This window comes from Perna viridis, chromosome 9 (genome assembly GCF_037379345.1).
Source record: "Perna viridis isolate PV_CMFRI_1.1 ecotype Kerala chromosome 9, ASM3737934v1, whole genome shotgun sequence".
Taxonomy (NCBI): domain Eukaryota; kingdom Metazoa; phylum Mollusca; class Bivalvia; order Mytilida; family Mytilidae; genus Perna; species Perna viridis.
In genome coordinates, this window is record NC_142453.1 from 11484021 (window position 1) to 11506884 (window position 22864).

At 33.5% G+C, this 22864-nt stretch overlaps 2 protein-coding genes and 2 long non-coding RNA genes across 8 annotated transcripts in view; 3 read left to right on the plus strand and 1 right to left on the minus strand.

Annotated features, from left to right (window-relative positions):
- The first annotated feature begins 883 nt into the window (after positions 1–883).
- Positions 884–22864, plus strand: part of LOC148606701 (uncharacterized) — a 59189-nt gene continuing 37208 nt past the window's right edge. Inside the window, exon 1 of the long non-coding RNA XR_015915010.1 lies at positions 884–973. This is a non-coding gene — a long non-coding RNA (uncharacterized LOC148606701). The remainder of the gene's footprint in view (positions 974–22864) is intronic.
- On the plus strand, positions 1773–14117 carry LOC148606702 (uncharacterized). 4 transcript variants are annotated; one of them, XM_088543970.1, is made up of 6 exons: positions 1773–2089; positions 6958–7034; positions 9265–9373; positions 10739–10888; positions 13306–13456; positions 13989–14117. In XM_088543970.1, the coding sequence occupies exons 2-6, from the start codon at positions 7005–7007 to the stop codon at positions 13990–13992; spliced, it is 444 nt and encodes a 147-aa protein (XP_088400096.1). In that variant the 5' UTR covers positions 1773–2089; positions 6958–7004; the 3' UTR covers positions 13993–14117. The 4 variants fall into 4 exon arrangements, with proteins under 4 accessions (XP_088400096.1, XP_088400097.1, XP_088400093.1 ...); XM_088543971.1 differs by having other exon boundaries at positions 6961–7034; XM_088543967.1 differs by lacking the exon at positions 1773–2089 and adding an exon at positions 7785–7905.
- LOC148606703 (uncharacterized) lies at positions 3868–6540 on the minus strand. 2 transcript variants are annotated; one of them, XR_015914944.1, is made up of 4 exons: positions 5781–6540; positions 4630–4668; positions 4365–4418; positions 3868–3955 (listed from the first exon to the last, which is right to left on the minus strand). It is a non-coding gene; the product is annotated as an uncharacterized LOC148606703 (long non-coding RNA). The 2 variants fall into 2 exon arrangements; XR_015914943.1 differs by having other exon boundaries at positions 3868–4418.
- On the plus strand, positions 15321–21306 carry LOC148606704 (uncharacterized). The gene is made up of 5 exons (XM_088546014.1): positions 15321–15339; positions 16020–16106; positions 17027–17176; positions 18274–18411; positions 19257–21306. Exons 1-5 carry the CDS (start codon positions 15321–15323, stop codon positions 19337–19339), a joined length of 477 nt encoding a protein of 158 aa, XP_088402140.1. The 3' UTR covers positions 19340–21306.

A 22864-nucleotide genomic window follows, 5' to 3' on the forward strand; every position in this document is an offset into this window, starting at 1 on the left:
GTGTCTTCCTATAATGCCGAAACAGTCTTGATTATATCGAGATTTCGTTATCGCTATTTTTTTTAATAAATAATTTTACAAACGTATATACTGTGATTTCAGACAATTTCGAATTATTACTTACATGTAATTATTCATTCAAATATGCTGCTCTTAGGAGATAATCAACATTGAAAATCTAATAGATTCTATTGTATTTGAGTGTCATTTACAGAGTCATCTCCCTTAATTTTGAAATCTACAGTGCTTTCTCTATATTTTTATCTCCTAAGGACACAGGTCATATGAAAAATTGAATGTTAATATCTGTTTAGTATTGCAATTAAAACAAAAAATAAAGCTATATTGGCTTTTTACCCATGAATAATATTTTGCATGATTCTTACCTGGAGTGCTACGTAACAAGTTGCAGTGAGAAATTGATTTGTACCTGAATGGTGAATAGAGTGTAGTAGCAGCGTGACTAAGTCGTAGTGTCTACGTAGGATAATCTTTTGATAACTTGAAACTTATCTTTATTACGCTCACATTGCAATCATACATCGATTTAACTTTAAGCTATCAAAATCCATCGAATATTACGCCCCAACTGAACGAATGGTTGGTACATATTATTTTAATTACTTTATCCGCCCGTCCGTCGGGATTACGTGGTAATTATCTAGGATCCAAATGGATGGATTAATTTCAAATTTAGCTTTTTTTTCATGTAGCGCATGCTATACCTGTAAGCGATTTTGAATCCGATATCAACTTCCTGTACTCTGCATAATGGAATTGTACCTTGCACGACAACGCAAGAAGCTTAATGTAATTTCAGGTTTTGTGCAACAGTTATGGAAGTTTATCGTATTTTCCTGGAAACTTTAGTGTTAAATTAATTGATTGATTTACCTTAATTTGAATTAAAGTTAAACATTTCCACAGACGTGCCAGTTATGCCGCGTTATCTTATCCCAAGTGATTCTAATTGGTATGTTTCTTTTTTTCTTTTGTATGTTTTGTGAGTTAATGATCATATTTTATGTATACATATACTCTCGAAAACTGTGTTTCATCCTATAATACAATAGTTATGTATCATTTCATCGATCTTTAACGCTCCTTATTATTTTAAAATAAATGTAGATTCAAATATTATTGTTCGAGCTTAAAAACATTTTTCCTCTTTTTTTTTAAGCAAAAAGAGCATTTTTTTTTAATTTCTTTATTTGTATTGGTTTGTGTGTTTGTTTTTATTGTTTTTGTATTTGATATTTTCTTTTATCTTATACGTTTAATGCCTTGCTTGTTTCTCTTGATTCTGGTAATATTTGATTTTAAATTGCTTTGCATATATAGAAATATCGGGAAACCTACCTGACCCTGCATATTGCATGACCGTACATTTTCCGACAGTACTTACGTGCTTGTTTTGGCTTTTAATAAAAAATATAACCCGAGTAATTGCAAAACTGCTAGCAAATGACGCCACAACCACTGATAACACAGTCCAAACCATACCTACAATATTATACTTTCAGTTGTGAATAAATAAGAGTCAGTATATGTGTAATTTTAATGATATTTGTAAATTAGAAAACATTGCCATCCACTCGTTCTGCATCTTTTAAACGGATTATTTTTATTTTGGATGATATTGCATATAAAGAAATAAGATACCTCTAGAGACGAAAATTTAGGTACAAATAACAACTTGTACTCATAATGAAAGTGTGTGTGTGTGTGTGTGTGTGTGTGTGTGTGTGTGTGTGTGTGTGTGTGTGTTGGTCCCAGTATGTCACTGAGGACTCGGATAAGTATACACACCTTCATTTGAGGACTCCACTTACAACTGAGGACGTCCTCAGTTTGATTCTGCAGAAAAACTCATAAAATCACTTATTTTCCTACAAAACATATAAAAAACTAAAAAAATAACAGGGTCTCACTTGCAGTCCGTCATCTGTCAATGTACAACGAAGGTGTACGTGTCTACCATATTTTGCCATTTCCCGCAACAAAAACTTTTACACAAAATGTTATTGCGCATGCGTTGATTTTGAAAAAAAGATGGCGATAGTCATGTCGTCGAGAGAAGAAAAGAGTTGTACGTATAATATTCCAGATGTTGTTTCACAAAACACCAGCAGTCTTTCACGTCATATGGCCATACGTGCCTATTATGTGTGCCTCCGCAGGGGCGTGTCCAGGGTTTCTCAAAGAGGGGGCGAAATGATCATGAGAAAAATCATCTAAAAATGTGTTATTTTACGTTTTTTTCTGCAGTTTCCGAAAAAAAAATTAAATTTTGTGTTAAATAAATAAAAATTTTCTCTTCAAAGTTGAAGCGTACGCCCATTACTTCCCTATGTGGACCCGTCTATGCCCATGCTCCGAATTTGGAATAAATTATAAAGTAGGGAGGTCAGTCAAAATATGAAGTATGTAGAAAATGTACAAGTTTATATTAGTTTGAAAGAGCCCAACAAATGTAACTTTTTGGTGCAAAAATTTTTAAAATCGGTCAAGGGGTTCAAAAGTTATTACAATTTAAAGTTCAAAATTTTGGTCATTTTTCTTGCGAAGGCAATAATGTCACATTTTGGGCACTTCTGTGGCCCACATAAGTCAAACAGTTAAAGAAATTCATACATTGTGTCTTAATCATTTAAATAAAGCCATTTCATACTTTGATTTAAGCCATTCAGGAAACTTGTATCTTAGATACAAAGAAAATTACACTTTTTTAAAATCGGCAAAAAAACACTTTGGACTTAGTTTTTTTTTGCTATGTGTCAACAGCATCATGAATTAAAGTGCCATTTTTGGATATTCATATTTGGAAATTGGAAGGTAGTAGAATTCTGATACTTTGCTGTTCTTTCAAGAGTAATCCATTAAACAGAAATAAATAAACAAATATTATGTAAAAACCTCTGATTTGTTTTTCATTGGAATCAAAAACGCTGCGGCAGACCCCCTTTTTTTTATATGCGTTTTTTCAACAAAAAAATACATTTTTGCTTACTAAGAATTCAAAAAAAATATTTAATTTTTTCTGTCACTTGTTTTGTGTGGCAATAAAGTTGCTTGACTTGAAAAATCATGTTTTTCTGCTCAAAAAAATTTTTTGAGGTAGAAAATTTACATTTTAGGGTAAATTTTAGAGCTATTTTCAGTGCAAAAAATGGCGAAAGGTCAGACAGAAAAAGACATTTTGAATTTAAAAGCAGTTTTTAGCACATGACAGTTATTGTTATTGTGATTAAATATGTAAAAACACATTTTTATCAAGAAATAATTGAATTATATTTAAAAATCAACAAGCAAATGTTGAAAAATGGGGGTAAATCGAACATTTTTGAAAATTTCAGATTTAAAAAAAAAACCGCATATTTATGCTAATATTGATCAAAATATCAACCTACCATATACTTATGTGGTACCATTTTAAAGCTTAGAATCTAAGCTATCACATGAAGATACTTTCATCTTATTTTGCTATAAAATGTTTAATGTGGATGAAAATTTGTTAGGCCTATACCTTAAATGAAGCCAGACGATAATCAAAATAAACATACATTTTTGCTGCAAAAAGTGGCAAAATAATATTATATCAAGGTCTGGTCAATTCTAAGATTCCTAATGTAGTCTTGTAATGTTTTCTTGTTTAAATAGGGTCTTTAAACATAATAATAATCTCATTATTATGTTAAAATTGAATAAAATTTCAAAAACAAATGCTGTTTTCCCAAGAAATTGAGAAAATTTTTATGAATACATTGACTTGAACCAATGCGCATCCTTTCACTATGGAACTTTGAAGCCCTAGCTGTTTCCTCATGTGTACTATTATGTACATTAAATGATAATAAACAAAATATCATCATTTGATTAAGTTTAATGAACTTTTCGAAGTTTCCATTTCAGGCCAGAAGGGTTTCTTCACCAGGATCTACTATGTCTGCCAAATCTACAAAAGAGATTATGTACATAAGGACATTACACCTATTAACATCATTTACCTTATCAATTTACTTACAGTTAGTTTACTTTCTATTAAATCATAATCTGGTTTGCTAACAATCTGAAAAAATGTAAAACTTTATTTGCTGTTGGTTGCTCACAAAGCGGTTGACAAAAGATGTGGCGAGGAGTTAAAAACACCAAACTTCCTTTTCCAGAATAATTATCTTCATTTCAAAACAAGAAGATTGTTTTATAAGGTTATATTAATGTTATGTTAAATAACTTAATATGAATAATTTCGCTGCGTGATCCGTCTGGTTCTTCTATCAAGTGTTGAACTCTCTTACCAATCAGGTTATCAGGTTCAAGTGTGTCTGGAACTACCCTACTTACTGTACCCCATATGGTCCTACCTCAGACAGCCCATATTCGTCTCATAGCATAGCCCACTTTGCTCCTCAGGCCATCTGAAATAAACAAGTAGTGGAATTCAATGAATATGTACTGTGAAGCAGTTTTAAAGCAGAGTCTAAACACAAAACTAATCGACAGTTCTTGTAAGTAATATATGATTCAAATGTAAATGCTTATTTGTTACCATAATTAAAAGACTCAAAAGTTTTACTATTAAAATAAATAAAGCTACTAAACTAAATCAAAGTATAAAAACTAACTTACCATAAATTCGAAACATCTCCAGAACTCAACAAAATGAAACTAAAATGATGAAAAACAAACAAAATAAAACTAAATCATAATAAAATTTACATCAGTGTTTACTTTTTATATGACAAAATAAAATAAATATTTAGGCAGCCTGTTTACTAATACTTTCTTCTGAAATAAATCAATAATTAGAAGAAAAAACATAGTACAAGTATGTTTCATATACATACAACAAAAGATTGGTATTATGAGTCAATCAATGTGATCCTAAAAAGGCAAAAAAAAATTAAACCATAATTAATTAAAATTTAATGATAAACAATGTATATTACTAGGATTTTAAACCTTTTCCAAGCAATTGTACATGTATATGAATATTAAATAAGTAGAGCATCTACAATCCTCTAAAAAATGAATATGTAAGTTAGCTGTTAAAAATTGTACAATATGAATATATAAAGTAAACTTAAGAAGATGCAGGTCATATGTAAAATATGCAATTGCCACATATATAAATCTCATCAAATAAGTTCTATTTATCAAGTAAAGTACAAGCAGGGCTACATGATAATTGTTCTAATAAAAGTCATAATATATATTAACTGATAAAATGAAAACCAGAAAAAAAGTTGTGTATCATTTGAAGAAGCAATTTAAGGTTGATTTTTTTTCTACATATGATAATTTTAGATAAATAATACAGTTAAAATAAATATAAAGAAGGTTTATGCTTAAACATGTGAGTTTCATATAAATTGGGCACTACATATAAATTAAAATTGAATTATCAAGAAAATTAAATGCAATATGTGCAAATTCTCCCAACCAATAGAAAAAAAGCAAGGTAAAATACAGAGACTTCCGATAATATAGGAAAGTCGATAAAGTCCGAAAGATTTTGAATAGATTGCAATCAAACGTTGGGAGAATTTACTTCATTACATATTCATCGTTTAATAAAAAAGTTATGGAAACATATTCCAACTAATGCTAAATGAGTGTAACCTTTTTTAAATCAGCTCATACAGAATCAAACGAAAATCAGACCTTCCAAGAAGGTGAATATAGTTTTTAAGCTTGCAGATGATAAAAGGTCATTCTAGAATTTGACCTTACGGAAACAGGGCGATTAGGCTTATATTAGACATAATTTAGGTACTTACCGTAAGTGATTGGCCTCCATGGCCTAGGTCCATCGTTGTCTGCACCACCAGTCAAAAATCCGTCCAGAAAACAGTCGGTAAAAGGCATTTATCCACGAGTGTTCGAAAATCTTAACAGAAGCTATGGCGGATCAGTAACATCCGGTTAGCAAGAACGATAACCGGTCCCGCTTTAATTTTTGTGAAAACCACGCCCTGACCACCCTAATATCCAATCGATTCCGCAAGCTATTATTGTTTTTCTTCTGAAACCAGGGTTACGGATGGACGCAGAAAGGATTAAATTTTCGGAATCCGACTGTCAGTGCATTCCGGGTACGCAAAAACTATTTTTTTTCAACATGTTTTTCCTTAAAATTACGTAAAAAATATGTTTTGTAACCAAAAAATTAGCCTGACAACCGGATTATCAAAATTGAAGATATTTCCAAAAATTTAAGCCATAAATGAAGAAAATCGGTCCAGTAATAGCTTGCGGAATGAATTTTGAAATAGGTATGATCTTTGACACATAGTTTTTCAGGCGGCCATTTTTCTCAAAGTATCGTCACTTCAAACGTTTGTACCAAATGACCATCAACTCCAATAACAATTAAAGTTGTATATTTAGAAAGAGAAATGTCTCATCTTCAATTACATATATTTTTTATTGTCATGCAATGGATTTTTAACCATTTTCTAACGTGTTAAAGTTGACTCAAAATTGAGAATTTTGCTCTCGCAAGAATATCGATAAACGCACTACCGACCTCCCTATATAAAGTTCCATCTGTCATCTGAACCTTTCATGTAAAATGGTCGTTATTTTTATTCTTTTTTTTTGTTCACTAAATATAAAAATTATTAAGTTGTTTTCATGTTATTTTAAAAAACAGAAGTGTGGCTCCAAGACTTGAAACTTGAATATAATGGCTGTCAGGCTCCGCTTCATACCTTAAAATATGTTTGTTTGTCCTAATAGAATCGAAATAATTTATGTCTGCCATTTTTTATTGGTATTTAAACATGGGTAGGTAATATATTCATGAGATTTAGTGCCCTCGCTACCGCTCGGGATTAAATATTCATGTTTAAAGACCAATAAAATATGACAGACATAAATTGTTTCTTAAATAATATGCTGCATAATGAGATGACCTTTGTAATCAATAATTAGATTGTTTTTTTTTTCTTCTAGTAGATTGTAGAAGCACATGACTGAACTACATTTTGTGAATTTCAGAGATGTCAGCCCTCTCAAGAGGAAAACACGCTGTAAGTATAGACAACAATGCATTTCTGACATTGTTAGATTGCCTTAACAAAGTTGATGTTGAACTATTGGAGTACCTTTGTCATTCCCATGTTAACTGTTGGGTCCGAGCTCGGATCTCACCAACTATAAGTGGTGTAGCATGTTGCATACCTGTTAACCCTCCCACATTAAGAGGGAGACTTCCTCTTAGCAGTCATATCTCCCCTTAGAGTAAGTCTCCCACGAGGGAGACATAAATCTCCCTCTTACACATATTTCTTCCCCAAAATCTCCCTCTAACTTATCTTTTGCCAATAACTTCCAATTTACAGACATAATCCAGTGAATTGTCTTCTTGGTACAACCCTTAATTAAGTCAAATATAGGTGTAATAGGTAATTTAACTGAAATTGTGTACATTATATGGATTAATAGATTTTAAATGGTCATCTAATTCAATTATTTAATTAAATTATATTAGCATTTAAAATCTATTCTTCAAAAAAGGTTAACTTACCTTATTTCATAATACATGTACTGGTATGGTTATTTCTATATAACATGAAAAGTTTTGACGAAAAAGGGTCGCTACGCAAAATCTCCCTCATAGATGAATGGCAAAGTGGGAGATCTCCCTCTTACATGCTTCCAGAGGTTAACAGGTGTGATGTTGTAACCTTGTATGTTGAAGTATCTTGGAGAGTAAATCAGCATCCATGCAAAAGTAGGTCACTCTGACATACATTTTACTATCAATGAACTTGGTTTAGTTTTAGATCTGAGCTCATAGTGTATCTCACGACTATAAATGGTAGGATGTTGAAACTTTGTATAATGATGCACCTTGGTCCTTGCAGAGTAAGCCAGAATAAGCCAGCATTCAAGCAAAAAGTACGTTGTTGTAACCTTGTACATGTACACATATAATGTCTCTGTAAAAGTTTTGTGTTTAGATTTACATGTGGGAAGTACTACAAGGTTCACCAGTAATAATAAGGTCACTTTGACCAACATTTTCCACTTGAGCCAATCCGTTTAGTACCATTTCTCAGGTACTAGTGAAAGACAGTGGTTGCGCTAGGTATTAAAAATTGTGCATTTGAAAAACGTAACGGCAATGTTTTTTTTTGCATGCCAGTGATTGAAATTTGCATGAAGTCTCCTGAAGTGCCTGTTTGCCGCTGATGCTACTGTATTGTTATTCGAGATTGAAGTTTAGTAATAAACAGTTATAATCTTACAATCTGTGTTATATTTATAAACCCTCCCCCTCAAAGCTGGTAAGTTAATGTTTTTGTCTCATCTGAAGAAATTAGACATAGCCTACATGTATAGTTTTATGGTTGGTTGGCTGCTGGTTGCTTGATTGGTTGGCTCATTCGTTCATGAAAGATTTACCTTTTGACATGTTTGAAAAACCTTCATTTTAAGTAGATTTCTCAGAAACAGTACCGGTAAGTCCAATCTATTCATAATATTTTGTACACTTACATGTGTATTTATCATCATATTGACTACAGACTATAGTGTCTCTGAGATGTTCTTGTCTAATGTTATTGAAATTTTCACAATTTCAACAGAAAGTGTTCAATGTCTTCGACATTAAAATAGACATAAGGTTGAAACGAGATTTCGCTATTTTTTTAATATGCTAATAACCAATGCTTATAACATGCATGACATGTATAACTTATCTAAATAAATACATTTGTGTACATGTATGATGTATGAAAGGATGATATTGACAAGCCTGAAGAATTCTAGGGGAGATTATTTGTTTACATTTTTTTTTGAAAATGCTGCGCCCTATAGTATTCACTTTGTCCGTCTGTCCACAATTTCATGTGAACACTAAAACTAAAAAAACTATGCAAAGTACAGCATCCGGTTGTACGAAACTCTAATGACTTCATTAATTTGTCATTAACTCATCATTAGCCAATCAGATGTAACAATTTTGTCATTAATGTGTCCTTAAATTTTTCATTAAGTTCCGTAAAATCCAGTGCAGAGCTGAAACTCTACACAGTCACTAAGTACCATTTGAAGATTTGCATATTAAAAATTTGTGCAAATCCATCAAATATTTTGGGTTAAAACTTGGACTTTTTACGAACAGGGCCTTCCCGACTTCGTCCGATTTCTAGGGTTTTTTTCCAGTTATTACATGTAAATTGTATATCTAGGTATGGTATGCTGAGTTGAATCATGGTTATTACAGATCTTCTTTTCTATGCATTTTTAATATAGATTAGTAGAAGACATGGAAGAACAAGTCCGGATAGTGACGCACAATTTTGGTGTGAGATGGGGCTCGACAAAGACGGATTTGAAAAAAAAATTATAAGTAAATGTATAGGTAAGTAAGTTGTAGTACATGTAATCATCTTCCATGAACAAATAATACATCCTCCAACAGTCTGTAGAGTTCAGTTGTATTTGCTTGTGTTGTCCCAATGATCGATTATAATTGAAAATCAATTGCTTTGATGATAGATTAGAGGAATGTGTAATGGAATAATTGAATGCAATATTTGGGAATGTCAAAACATGCTAATTTCAATACTTGAGTAGTCGATAGCAATGCTTGAATATATTCGAGGACCCTGTGAAATTTTGATATTGGGACTGGGATTGCCTTGTTTCAGGCAACACAACAAAGACAACTTGTATTTTATCTATTCATTATAATTCCGTATCTTACCAACATGTGGACCAAGATTCTAGATAAATTTTACATTTTTCAGTGGAATTTTGTTAAATCATGATCAAATACTTCGCATGCTTTGTGCAAACCATATTTCCTAAAAATATTGGGAGTCAAAGATTGTTAAGGCCCCGCCCACAGAAAATTTTAGGGGCCAAATGCTAGTGGGCGAGTGGTAATTTCAAACCCTGATGCTGTCGCACATCTACTTCTTGTTTTATGACTTAGTCATTTTTATCCCCTTTATAGTCATTTATAGAGTTTGGTTTGTGTGTACATATGTGTGTAATGGTCAGGTTAAAGTTTCGGTTAAGGTCCATATCTCAGCAACTAAAAGTAGTAGAGGGATGATATTTGATTAGTGGATGCATCTTGGGTAGCAACCAACATCCATATTGAATTAGGTCACCTTGGCCTACATTTTATGCATGAGTGACTTGGGTTAAAGTTTTGGTTAATGCCCATATCTCAGCAAGTACAAGTGGTAAAGGAATGATAATTGGATAGTGGATACATCTTGGGTAATAACCAACATCTCTACTAAAGTTAATATATTCACCTTGATCTAGATTTTACATTTTAGGGAATAATATTGCTCTCAAAATAATATAATCAAAAATGGGTGAGGGGATTTGCTGTCCGGGCAACTGCTCCATTTTTCTTCCATAGGGTCAATGGAAAATTTTCGCAACAGCTTTCTCAGAAGCTAATGGTAGGATTCGGAAATTTTGTATACAGCCTCAGGTAGTGGTCTCATATGGTGGGATTCGTTTTTATTTTTTGTCAAGAACTATTAATTGTAGGCTTCTACAATTTTGTATGCAGCCTCAAGTAGGGGTCCCATTGGTTGGGATTCTTTTTTTTTTGTCTGTCGGACATCTTTTTGTTTAATGAGCCGGCTTAGATTTTTTTTCATCTGGCAGGGGTCCTAGAATCTGTTCTTGTTAACACTTGTTTTTTTAGATATTATACTTTAAAACAGGCGTTTGTCTCATCTTTTGTGGTTTTTTTTTCTAGGTTTTGGTGTTTTTACAACAAAATCTTTCTTAAAAGGAGAGTTTTTGCTGGAATATTTCGGAGGTAGAAAAGACAGGAAGAACTCACCGCAAAAGACTGGAAAAAGCATAACTTTCTATTCGGATAGGTTTATAATAACAAATCATACTGGTGAGTTTAAAAACCTAGTCTACATCAGCATGATCAGGCATAAACAATTTTCCTCGAAATTTTTCACATTTAATGTATAGGAAAATAGTTTAGTTGCTGCACTGCTTGAAATTATACTACAGCAGTCTATAGTACTAAATCTATTATACATGTGGTATTGTATCGCGTAAAACATTTTTATGCTCCATTATCATCTACTTCCTGTTTGTAAAAGTTTTAGCTGCAGAAATATATGCTATTTCTCTGGATTTCACCATCTAGTTTTCAGATCTGCTGTTCCTACCCACCAATACAATTTCGTGTCCTTTAGAGCCTATACTGAACATGTTTGTTAAAAGTTTTTGAAGCAACTTCCTACCACAGCATCTTGATATAATTTGGTATGCAGATTTACCTATTTTGGGTCTGTCAGTCGTCATCCTGTTTTTCGACAATATTGTAGCAATTAGGACCAATATATTGAAATTTTTTGTTACAATATTATCAATAGCTTTTTATGTTTCATATGCTGCATCCATACATTTTGTCCATATTAGGTCCCATACCATGGATTTTATTTTCAGGTCTGTTGGTTATCTACTTTCAGATTACATACTTATTGCCATTAGCCAATTTTTCTCATGATAATACAAGACAGAGGGGGTGTCGCTAGTCCTGCAGTGACTCTTTCACAGATTTATTGTTGTAAAATTAAAGTTCCTTTTTTCTAGGATTGATGGATCAGAATCCAACCATTTGTGTGAATTCGTGAATGATGCTGAAAATGGCACTTCCATGTGCAATACCAAGATGAAATTAAAGATATTTAACCAGTATCCTAGGTTGTGCCTGTTTGCCAGCAGGGATATACCCTTAGGGGAAGAATTGCGATATGACTACAGGGATGACCCAGACAAACTTTTTGGAGGCATCAGGTACTAATGAATTTATACCCCTGCCATCAAAGTTTGGTTGTATATAGGAATCACTTTGTCCATCCGTCCATCTGCAAAATTTGTGTCCGGTCTATAACCTTGAAGTGACTTCACCAATCTTCATGAAACTTGTTTTTTTGAGTTTGTCTCAACGAAGTTGAGGGAGAACTATTGGCGAACCCCCTGTGTCTACTTCCGCGTGCAAGTATACATTCAAGTTTATGTCAGAGTTCATATCTCAGGAACTAAAAATGGTGGATGTATTTGCATACATCAGGGGTTGTAGGTCAGCATCAAGGTGAAATTAGGTCACCTATTGGTTGTAGGATTTTGAAATTTTGTATGCAGTCTATGCTGTCTTGACGAGTCTGTTTATGCTTATACACGTATAAACTTAGCTTAGCCTGCTTTATTTTATTTGATTTTACTACCCTTGCTATGCATGTGCTACTTTCTTTGTTATATCATTTTGTGTATTATGTATTTTATTATTTTATTTCTGTGTGTATTCTTTTTATGCCAACAGTCTTGGGGGACAAATATGTGCCGAGCGAGACATCCGTGTCTTGGAGACACTTTCAGTTTGCTTATTATTATGTTTGGACATATAAGGATCACTTAGGAACCATGCATCATCCTGCGTCACACAACATTTCTGTAACACTTTTTTCAGGAACTGCATAGAGCAGAGCCTGAGAGGCTGAAAACTTTACAGAAGTCTTCATACTACATGTATATTACTATACATTGTAAGCAATTTTATGGCCATAGCTCATCTACTTCCTGTTTACCAAAAACTTGTGTGCTGGCGGCATTTTCTATTCCTGGATCGCTCCATCTAGTTGTACTCTAACTTTGTAAAGAAACGAAGAAATTGTTTTTTTTAAGAAACATTTGAACATCAAATATTAAAATATTGGTCAAATTGGAAATGTTTGATGATGAAAAATTCCATATATTTATAATTGCTTGTGTCACTCACCATTTATAAAAAGGCTAAATCTGATGCAACAATGTACTCTTCATAATTGTGTATCTGCTCAATTAAAATTGAACATAACCAAAACAAAACATATTTAAGGATGTTGATTTTGTTCTGATGATTTTGGGGGCTAATATACAGGTGCAGCAGACTGCATATGCTATCCATTAATGGCTCTATGTCTACTTTTCGGGAGCGATAATGGTAGAAATGTCGTTAAAATTATGAATACTATGAGTAGAGTTTTCGTTCAACGTCCGGTTCTGCATGCAGATTTTGCCAGGGTTTTCTACTTTCATTTTTGACGAGTCAGCGTCAGTCATGACGTCATTGTGATAGTAATCTTCCTCTGTATTAAGTGCAAGCAGGACGTCGAGTATAACCGGCTATAACAAAATACCAATAAAAGGTTTTTATAAGAATATCTTTGGGAGCATTTCAGGTTGCACCTTCCTCATATTACATTTTTAGTGATGAATTTTCTAGACATATAATATGGAATTTTAATTGGTGTTTTCTAGATGAAGAAGAGGATGATGACCCATTTGATTTAAAGAATCATGATGATGGTGGCTCATCTGATTCGATGGAGTCTTGTTTGGTTGATGATGATGGTGATGATGATGATGATGGTTCAACTGCTTTACATGGAATCTCATTCAAAACAATATGGTATGTTTGACTTGTTCAAAAGTTTTGTTAGTGTATACTGCTTTACCTCAGCCTGTCCTTCCACCTGTACGTGACCGAAACACGAAGGATTTCTCAGCAACTACTTACCACAGCCACTTCAGATTTAGTGCTTGTTTGATATGTTGGTGACCGAATTTAAAATCTCTCTGGCAGCTACTTCCTGTTTACTGACTAAGGGCTCATTTATACTTCATCAGCAGTCATTGTGTGCCTGCCGTGCGATCGTCTTGCGGTGTTCGGGGGAACATTGCACAGAATTCGCTGACATAAAATTAATAATGATAGCAACTATACATGGAAGGATCATCAAACCTTGTGTATGGATGCATCAGGGATGGTAGGTCAGCATTGATACTTATAGTTCTATTGTTCATGTTTTTTCTAGAACAAGACTTGCATTGCCATCTGTCATGTATGTAGAAACATTTTTTAATCGTTGTAACCCCCCAGTCTATGGATATAAGAGTGTATTGTCATAACCTTGTTCCCCTGACCTTTTAACTTATTGCAGGTGAAGATGCAGACCAGAATACCAGGTGGAGGTTGACATAGAATCCAAGATGGCTGCCGTCAACGTTATAACCATTGATGATTTAGACAAGGAGGAACGAGAAAGAGAAAAACAGAAAAAAGCTATGGTAATATCATACCATATTCATTTAAAATTGTGTCTTTTAAGACACATTGAATGATATTTTAATAGTTAGAAATTACATTGAAAATTCCTTTGCTGTCTAATTATTACCCTTATTTCATGAAAGTGAAATATAATATGGTAAATAATGGGCAGTTGGGGAAAAAAATACATGTATTAGTTGTAAGGTTTTGAAATTTTGTGTGCAGTCTCAGTTTGGGTCCCATATGGTGAGATTTACTTCCTTTTTAATGATATTCGTGTTTTTCTATCTTTGACCAGTTTTTTTTTACTTTGCGGAAACCAATAAAGAGAATTATCTTAGGAGAAAAGAAGACGAGATTAATACCCACAGCTGTCAAGGTCATCTATTGTCCAAAGGTAATTATTTCATTGGCTAGTAATAATTATGATCATTTATGTATTTTATATCAATTGTAGGTTGCTGCTACTAAAGCCCAGTTGCAAGCAAGGAAGGAAGAGGAAGAGAGACTCCAAAGGAAAGAGGAAGAGCATGGAGAAGAAAAAATCAGACAGATGGAATAAGAGGTAGGTTTAAAATTTTCTTTAAAACAGCCGGAAGATTTAAGGATTAATATCACTGAATACACACTTTTTTGTGCTCCGACATCAACTTGTTGCCTTGGATTTGTTATAACTTTCTAATCCTGACAGATAAAAGAGACCACCTGTGATGAAAAGATGTTAAAAATTTAAATGCAACCATATACATTAAACATACTAGGTAATCAACGATTACAAAGTTTGCCTCGTTACGGCACAATGATTTGCAATGTATAATTTTGCTTGGATGCTGACCTACCCTCCATGGTGCATCAGTATGCAAGGTTACAAGATCCTACCACTTATAGTTGCTGAGGTGTGAGGTTGGACCTAAACTTTAACCAAGTTCACTGATGAGTAAAATGTAGGTGAGAGTGACCTAGTTTTGCCAGGGTATACAAGGTTACAAGATCCTACCACTTATAAATAGTTACTGAGATATAAGGTTGGACCTAAACTTTAACCAAGTTCACTGATGTGTAAAATGTAGGTCAGAGTGACCTAATTTTACCTGGATGCTGGCCTATACTTAAGGTGCATCTGTATACAAGGTTACAAGATCCTACCACTTATAGTTGCTGAAATATGAGGTTGGACCTAAACTTTAATCAGGGACATGGATCGTGGATGTTCGCGTATGCGGACATGCATTTGGAATCAATGGGTATCCCAGTAGTTCTTAAAAGTGAATGCATGAGCTGGATGCATTATCATGCAATATTTGGTAGTCCTCTCTTGAAATTATTATGTAGTTGCTAATAAAAACATGATTCTTATTTGGGGGGAGGGGGGATCATAGTAGTTAGTCGTACCAAATTCAGCTGCAAATTGGTAACCAATTCAACAGTAATCAGATGTTAATTCACAGAGATGCATTTATTTCGGACATGAAAAATAGGTCATGCTTTGGTAATGAGATTCATGTTTAATTGTTCAAACCCTAATGCAAGAGAATTAGGAATTAAATACCACTCAATATTATTGAATATTTTGACTTGATACCAATTTTAATACAATGAACATGCAAAGGACAGTATCCCATTATTGACAGATAAGGCCAATATAAGAAATATCCTAGATTCTCATCTCCTTCTGTCCCAATAAGAATCTAGGAATTATTTTATAATGGCCTAAACTGAAATAGGACAAATGATGAGTGAAAATTTCATTGTTAGCAGTTGATCATTTTTTTTATTCTATAGAATCTTGGCTGTCAGAATTAAAGAGCTAATATATAAATGTTTGACCATCAGGAAATACCAAGAAATTATCACTTTTGATGGTAAAGAAAAGATTGTCTTCAGAAATAAAATATATACTGTGAAGCTCTTCTAACTGTTACAGGTTTTGAAATTCGCTCCAAAGATTCCATTCCAAAGAAAAGACATGTCTACTCAAACAAGAAGAAGAAACCACAACAAAACACTACAGGTATGACTGGAATTGCCAAAGTTATTTGCCTTAAGGTAGATCAGTATTATTACACTGAGCATATTTTCTGATTATCAAAGGAAATAATTTTGGAGCAATTTCTTTTCATTCTGTTTCGACGGGAAAAGAGCAGTCACGAATGATGGCATGCCCAGCAGTAATCACTATGTTTGTCAATCATATTTTTCTGTGTTGTACGATAACTGATGAATGCCTTGATGATTTAAATGTACCCGACAGTAATTATCACTTTATATAGAAAGAAGTCTTTTGATTTTGAATTGTTGCTGAAAAATTGGACGTCAATCTGACAGTCCACCAGAAATTTCTATGTCATAAGATAATGCAGTATGCTTTGACCAATTCAAATGAAATTTAAACACCCAATGTCCTCAGTCCAGATGATACACCACCTAATGTCCTCAGTCCGGATGATACACCACCTAATGTCCTCAGTCTGGATGATACACAACCTAATGTCCTCAGTTCAGATGATACACCGCCTAATGTCCTTAGTCCAGATGATACACCACCTAATGTCCTCGGTCCGTATGATACACAACCTAATATCGTCAGTCTGGATGATACACAACCTAATATCCTCAGTTCAGATGATACACCACCTAATGTCCTCAGTTCAGATGATACACAACCTAATGTCCTCAGTTCAGATGATACACCGCCTAATGTCCTCAGTTCAGATGATACACTGCCAAATGTCCTCAGTTCAGATGATACACAACCTAATGTCCTCAGTCTGCATGATGCACCACCTCGACATGTCTGATGATTTTTTGGGGGTAATTTACAGGTGTAGCAGGCTGCATATGCTATCCATTGATGGCTCTATGTCTACTTTTACATTTTAAGTGATGAATTTTCTAGACATATAATATGGAATTTTAATTGGTGTTTTCCAGATGAAGAAGAGGATGATGACCCATTTGATTTAAAGAATCATGATGATGATGGCTCATCTGATTCGATGGAGTCTTGTTTGGTTGATGATGATGATGATGATTATGGTTCAACTGCTTTACATGTAATGGAATCTCATTCAAAACAATATGGTATGTTTGACTTGTTCAAAAGTTTTGTTGGTGTATACTGCTTACCTCAGCCTGTCCTTCCACCTGCATGTGACCGAAACACAAAGGATTTCTCAGCAACTACTTACCACAGCCACTTCAGATTTAATGCTTGTTTGATATGTTGGTTGAAATCTCTCTGGCAGCTACTTCCTGACTAAGGGCTCATTTACACTTCATCAGCAGTCGTCGTGTGCCTGCCGTGCGATCGTCTTGCGGTGTTTGGGGGGAACATTGCACAGAATTTTCTGACAAAAAATTAATAATTACGGCTTTTTTTTCAAAAATGGCCTGTTGCTTTCAATACCTCTGTAGGTAGCTTTTAGGTAGCATTCTGCCCTACATTTTAGTAAAATGACCCAATAAATAGCTTCCTGTCCCAGATTTTTTACCAGTCATATTTTGGCAGGTGTCCAATGAAGTCAATTGGGTTCAAAGGGGCTGTAAATACCAATTTCAAAGCTGCTACCAAGGAATCCATTAAAGAGATAAAAGTGTAAGAATATAGTAAGTCCACCATGGGACACATGTGGCAAAAGTGTTGACTTAGTCCACCATAGGCCGAATGTGACAAAACACAGTAGAATATCAATATTGGTCCCCCAACGTACAGCGTTCAGACCTGCTGCGGTCATATAAATATAGTGATGGTAGGACATAAAACATCAATCACTCACTCACTTTTGAGGACCAGATTTGCACAATTGTGCAAAATTGGTCAAAAGTATTATTGATCCGAATATTTTAAATGCCGTATGATACATTTTACCATGTTTTCAATTGCTTTGTAAAACTTAAATTTTGGACCAAACATAGTTGAGTATAATAGAGGCTAAGAGGTACCAATTGGACTTTTCATTCCCAATGGTCAGAGGATAGATGAAATCATTTACTAGTAAGGTGTAGAAAAACAAAACAGAGAAGCAGACAGCATGAAAACATTAAACAACCAAACATCAATTCATTCAAAAGTTTACTAAAGTTGTCTTTAAATATGAAAATTTTACTTCATCAGCAGGAGAAATTACACAATTTTCAAATAGCAATTTGAAGAAACAAGAATTTATATGTATTGATAGGTTTACAGTCAAGTTATTGTAAGCAAGTGGATGATGATGATGAAGATTGGAGACCATCTCCAGCTATTAGACGAAAAGTCTATGATAAGGATGATGATGAAGATGAAGTGGAAGACTTTAAACATGTTGTACCAGTTGGTAAGGCATATCAGATAGTTGTGTTGTCAATTGGGATCATACTTGCGGAATTGTTTTTGGGTGGACCCCTTTCGAAAGTGTGTCGCATAGACACCATCTCCAACCAAAATGACCCTATGCAGAGGCGGGTGTAGAATAGGTCAGCAGCAGTGCTCAGCCCATAGAGCAATCAAGGTGTGTACTCTAGGTGGCTAAATAGGGTAGGCCTTGTGTGCGGGAGTTGTCAGGTCATAATACAGAAAGCCTGACCGTGGATCATAGTGGGCCAACGTGTCTGAGGAGTGGCACAATTCAGGCATGTACCTTTTTGGACCGCCCCACGGTATGCCTCAAAGGCTAAATTTTTCGCACCTACCCATCTCCCCCTTTTTCCAGTGGCAATCAAAATTGCATTTCCATGTGTCCCATTCAAACCCATCTCATTTCATTCATCATTATTTTATGTTCATTTTATCACCCTTTCATGTTCATCGCCTTGATATAACCTACGGTATATAGTGTTGCTCGGACGTAAAACACCAACAATCAATCAATCAATCAATCCAACCAAAATGGTTGCCAGGCTAAAGATAGTTAAAATGGGAATTATTTTTATAATCACCTTTTTAAATAGCTCAGCTTATTTGGACTTCCATAATGGTGTAACAGCAACTAGTTAAATAATAAAATCACTTACATGTATATTTCCCAAAAAATCTATGCATTTTAAAGACTTGGTATCCATAGATATTAAATTGTCTCTTTGAGAATTGTTACATTGTAATTTTTATGGTTGTTGATTGATAAAATGAAGTCATCTGTATGGACCCTCTAGTTCAGATAAAACACAATATCATTTCTTACAGGGAAAAAAATGGACAAAGACATACATGGACCAAGGAAGAAAAAAGGTGTGTGGAGACTGCCTTCAGGAAACATCTTGCTGTGAAAAGATTGCCAGGAAAACGTGAATGTGAACAACTTCTGGAAACAAATGATGTATTGCGAAAAAGAACATGGAGGATGGTTAAAGACTTTGTGAGAAACAAAATTGTTTCCATGGACAGAAAGTTACAAAAAGTAACAAAAATAGTTGCATTACTTTACTCTATACAAATGAAGTGACTAATACATGTACATGTATAACAAACATACATTGTTATACCCTTCTCCGTCTGTACGTCCATAAAACTTTGGTTAAGTTCTTGGTTTAGGTCCATATCTTTGGTACTATATGTACTAGGGTCATGATATTTCTCCAGTAGATGGTATGGCACAGCCCACTAGGAATAAGGTCACTGTGACATACATTTTAAGATTGAGATACTTCAGTAAAGTCCATGTTTTGGCTTTTATATGTACCTACAACATGTATGACGAGAGGGCCATTCGTGGCTTACAGACACACCCACTAGTTAGAACTGTTATGCATTTTTCTATCTATATTTTTTAGAAGAAAGAGAATAAAGGGACATAAAGCAACATGACTTTTCCTTTATTTTGTTGGGATTTTTTTCAGCGGATTCTCTATTAAAATGAAAATGTAACAACACATTATTTCTTACCATTTTAAAAATGCCAAAAAGTTGCTAAAAATGAATAAAAATCAGATGTATTATTGTGGCAAACATATTACATTGTCAATCATATTTGTGTGGTGAATATTTTTCTAAGTACTGGAAGCATATTTATTTTATAGTGTTCTGTTAGAGACATCCTCACTGTTGTGTACCCGATAAGGAGTGGACATACTTAGATGGACCATTTGAGTATTTTTAAATTTATTTTTACAATTTTATCATACGATGTTTAGAATTAAAGTCGTTATAAAACTATATTTCTTGCATAATTTTAAGGACGATACACACAAAATATATTTTGTATTGATCAGATAATTTTATATTTAATTTGGTGCGCAAAGAAGCTTTAATATTTGAAAATAGAAATAAATTTGATTTAATCGTTTTGATGGATTGATTTAAAATTATCAAAATAATTTTCGCAAATATTGAATTTAAATACAATAATAATGAAAATTATATGTTTATTTTTCTATGTTTAAAAAAACTATTTGGTTTAATAGATCTTCATTATTGACATTATTCTATCAAAATACCACACAATATCACAAAATTATTTTTTAATGATATATTTTTTTCGTGAATGGTAACAATCCATTTAATGGCGGCTTTATTTATAAAATCTTAATTAAACCTGACCATACTCCTTATCAATTGCACGACAATGATGCTGTGATCATATCATGATCTGCTTGCTGATGACTAAATCTGAGATGTTTTTTTAGGATTGAATGCATCATCTATATCTAGGAATGTACATACTGAAAAAACATCAGTTATTGTTTTTATTGTTGCAATTCTTGTATTATTTTTTTGCTGAATTCCAATAAAATTTCTGAAGTTTTTAAACACTCTGATAACATTCAAATTTGATTCCAATTTCCTGATGAATAATTTTGGTTATTGTATACAGGACTGAGGAGATAACTAAGCAAGGACTTTTTCATGTAATAATAATTTTAGTACAAACGCCAAGATAGACCATTAAGGTTTACTATTGCACACCAAACATACATGGCTTATGATAAATATACATATCTCAACAGTCCCAAAAGGAGTTACATGTGTATTTTAGAATTTAATATAATGATTTCTATCTGAAATAAGGTTTATCTTAGTCTCTGTATATGAATTCGGAGTTTATATTGTTTATATTTGCTGCTAATTATGAAATTAGAGTTTATATTTGTTGCTAATTATGAAATTAGAGTTTATATTTGTTGCTTTTAAAATATGAAATTAGAGTTTATATTTGTTACTAATGAAGAAATTATAATACATGTATGTAAGCTTGTTCATGTTTAAAGAATTTTATTATTAAATTTTTTAGTTCATATATGACTTACCTGACTTATTTGTATGCAACAGTTTTTTGACACACATTTAATTGGATTATGTCTGTTCATCAATCACCGAATTTAGAGGAATTCCGTTAATTTATCCTTCAGAGTTAGAGATTAAAGAAACCACCAATCTACATGTACTTCAAACCTCCTGCAAAGCTTCAATGTAATTTCATTGACAATATACATGTACATGCATCATAAACCTCTGTCAGCTTTATTTTGGTTTCACAAACAACGTAATGTGTCATATACCTCTGTCAAAGCTCTATTTTAGCTTCACAAACACATGTATCATACACATCTGACAAAGCTTAATTTATTTTAGCTTCACAATGTACATGTGTCATGGACAGGTACCTATGGTTTTTTTTTTATTTAGGATTGTTAGGCATACATATCACTTGTTCTGAGTTCTGTACTTCTTGGTAATGTTCATTTGCACTGTCGTGGGCCCAAAACATTGTTTGTCCTTAGTGTGAAAATGTCTTCATTTTTGCGTGTGTATCAGATATCCCCAACTTCAAGCAACACTGGAACTTGGTGAGTATATATATTTAAACCCCACGCAACAAAGTTGTGAAGGGTATAATGTTTTTACTGGTCTGGATGTCCTTGTGTCCGTCAGTGATCAAACTTTCGTAACAGTTTTCTCAGAGACTAATCACTATTAATTGTAGCGTTCTGAAATTTTGTATGCAGCCTCCGATAGTGGTACCATATGGTTGGATTCGATTTTGGGTCTGTCGGACATCTACTTCCCATTTGAATTATCCCCAAGCCCAACAAAGTTGGGGAGGGGATAAAGCAAAGGCACAGGATAGAGTTACCTTGAAAAGTAACAATAAGAAATTTCTTATTGTTACCTGAGAGACTAATTCGGGAACGGTTACCGGACACGGACCTGAAACGGGTAACAATAACATATTATTTGGTTATTGTTACCTGATATTTTTTAACATTGACACTCGGCTACATGTAAATTCTAAGGAAATGGGTTGTGTGGCAAGTTCTACATACATGTATTGTAACGGTTTCGCCCCTTATGCATGAGTAGTTGTATTTTTAATAGGTATAATTTGGAATAAGGAGCTCATCCGAAACATAAATTGTACCTGGGCACCTGCTTTGGTATACAGGTTGAATAAGACGGAAGTCAGGATGAAAATTCAACATACTTTGTGCATGAAAATATTTAGAAATCATACATAGAATCTATACATAATTTATTTAATAGATAAATGTTCACGAGAAAAACCGTAACCACATCCAGATCCAAATACTAAATTTAACTCCTGATACTTATTTCCTTTTTTTGTTTTTGCCTTTTCTATTTTTGTTGAACTTCTTTTATAAAGTTCCACAAAATTAGCATCTTGGTATTCCTTTGACTATGTTTCAACATCATTCTTTACTTTACCTTACAAGTCATTACAGAAACTTCAGCTGAACATGGTTAGTGTAATATTGGTTCTATGCTATAATATATTTTTATGTAAAAAATACAGCATTTTTACTAAAGCTGTCATATTAATTTTAACTGAAATAGGT

What these genes read in the sequence shown, in the direction of transcription:
- LOC148606702 (XM_088543967.1), top strand. Translation starts at nt 7,831, where the DNA reads ATGTTGAAACTTTGTATAATGATGCACCTTGGTCCTTGCAGAGTAAGC. An exon ending in AATTATAAGTAAATGTATAG is followed by an intron (nt 9,374 to 10,738) that starts GTAAGTAAGTTG and finishes TTTTTTTTCTAG; the next exon opens with GTTTTGGTGTTTTTACAACA. An exon ending in TATAATAACAAATCATACTG is followed by an intron (nt 10,889 to 13,305) that starts GTGAGTTTAAAA and finishes GGTGTTTTCTAG; the next exon opens with ATGAAGAAGAGGATGATGAC.
- LOC148606704 (XM_088546014.1), top strand. An exon ending in ACCACAACAAAACACTACAG is followed by an intron (nt 16,107 to 17,026) that starts GTATGACTGGAA and finishes GGTGTTTTCCAG; the next exon opens with ATGAAGAAGAGGATGATGAC. An exon ending in ATCTCATTCAAAACAATATG is followed by an intron (nt 17,177 to 18,273) that starts GTATGTTTGACT and finishes ATGTATTGATAG; the next exon opens with GTTTACAGTCAAGTTATTGT.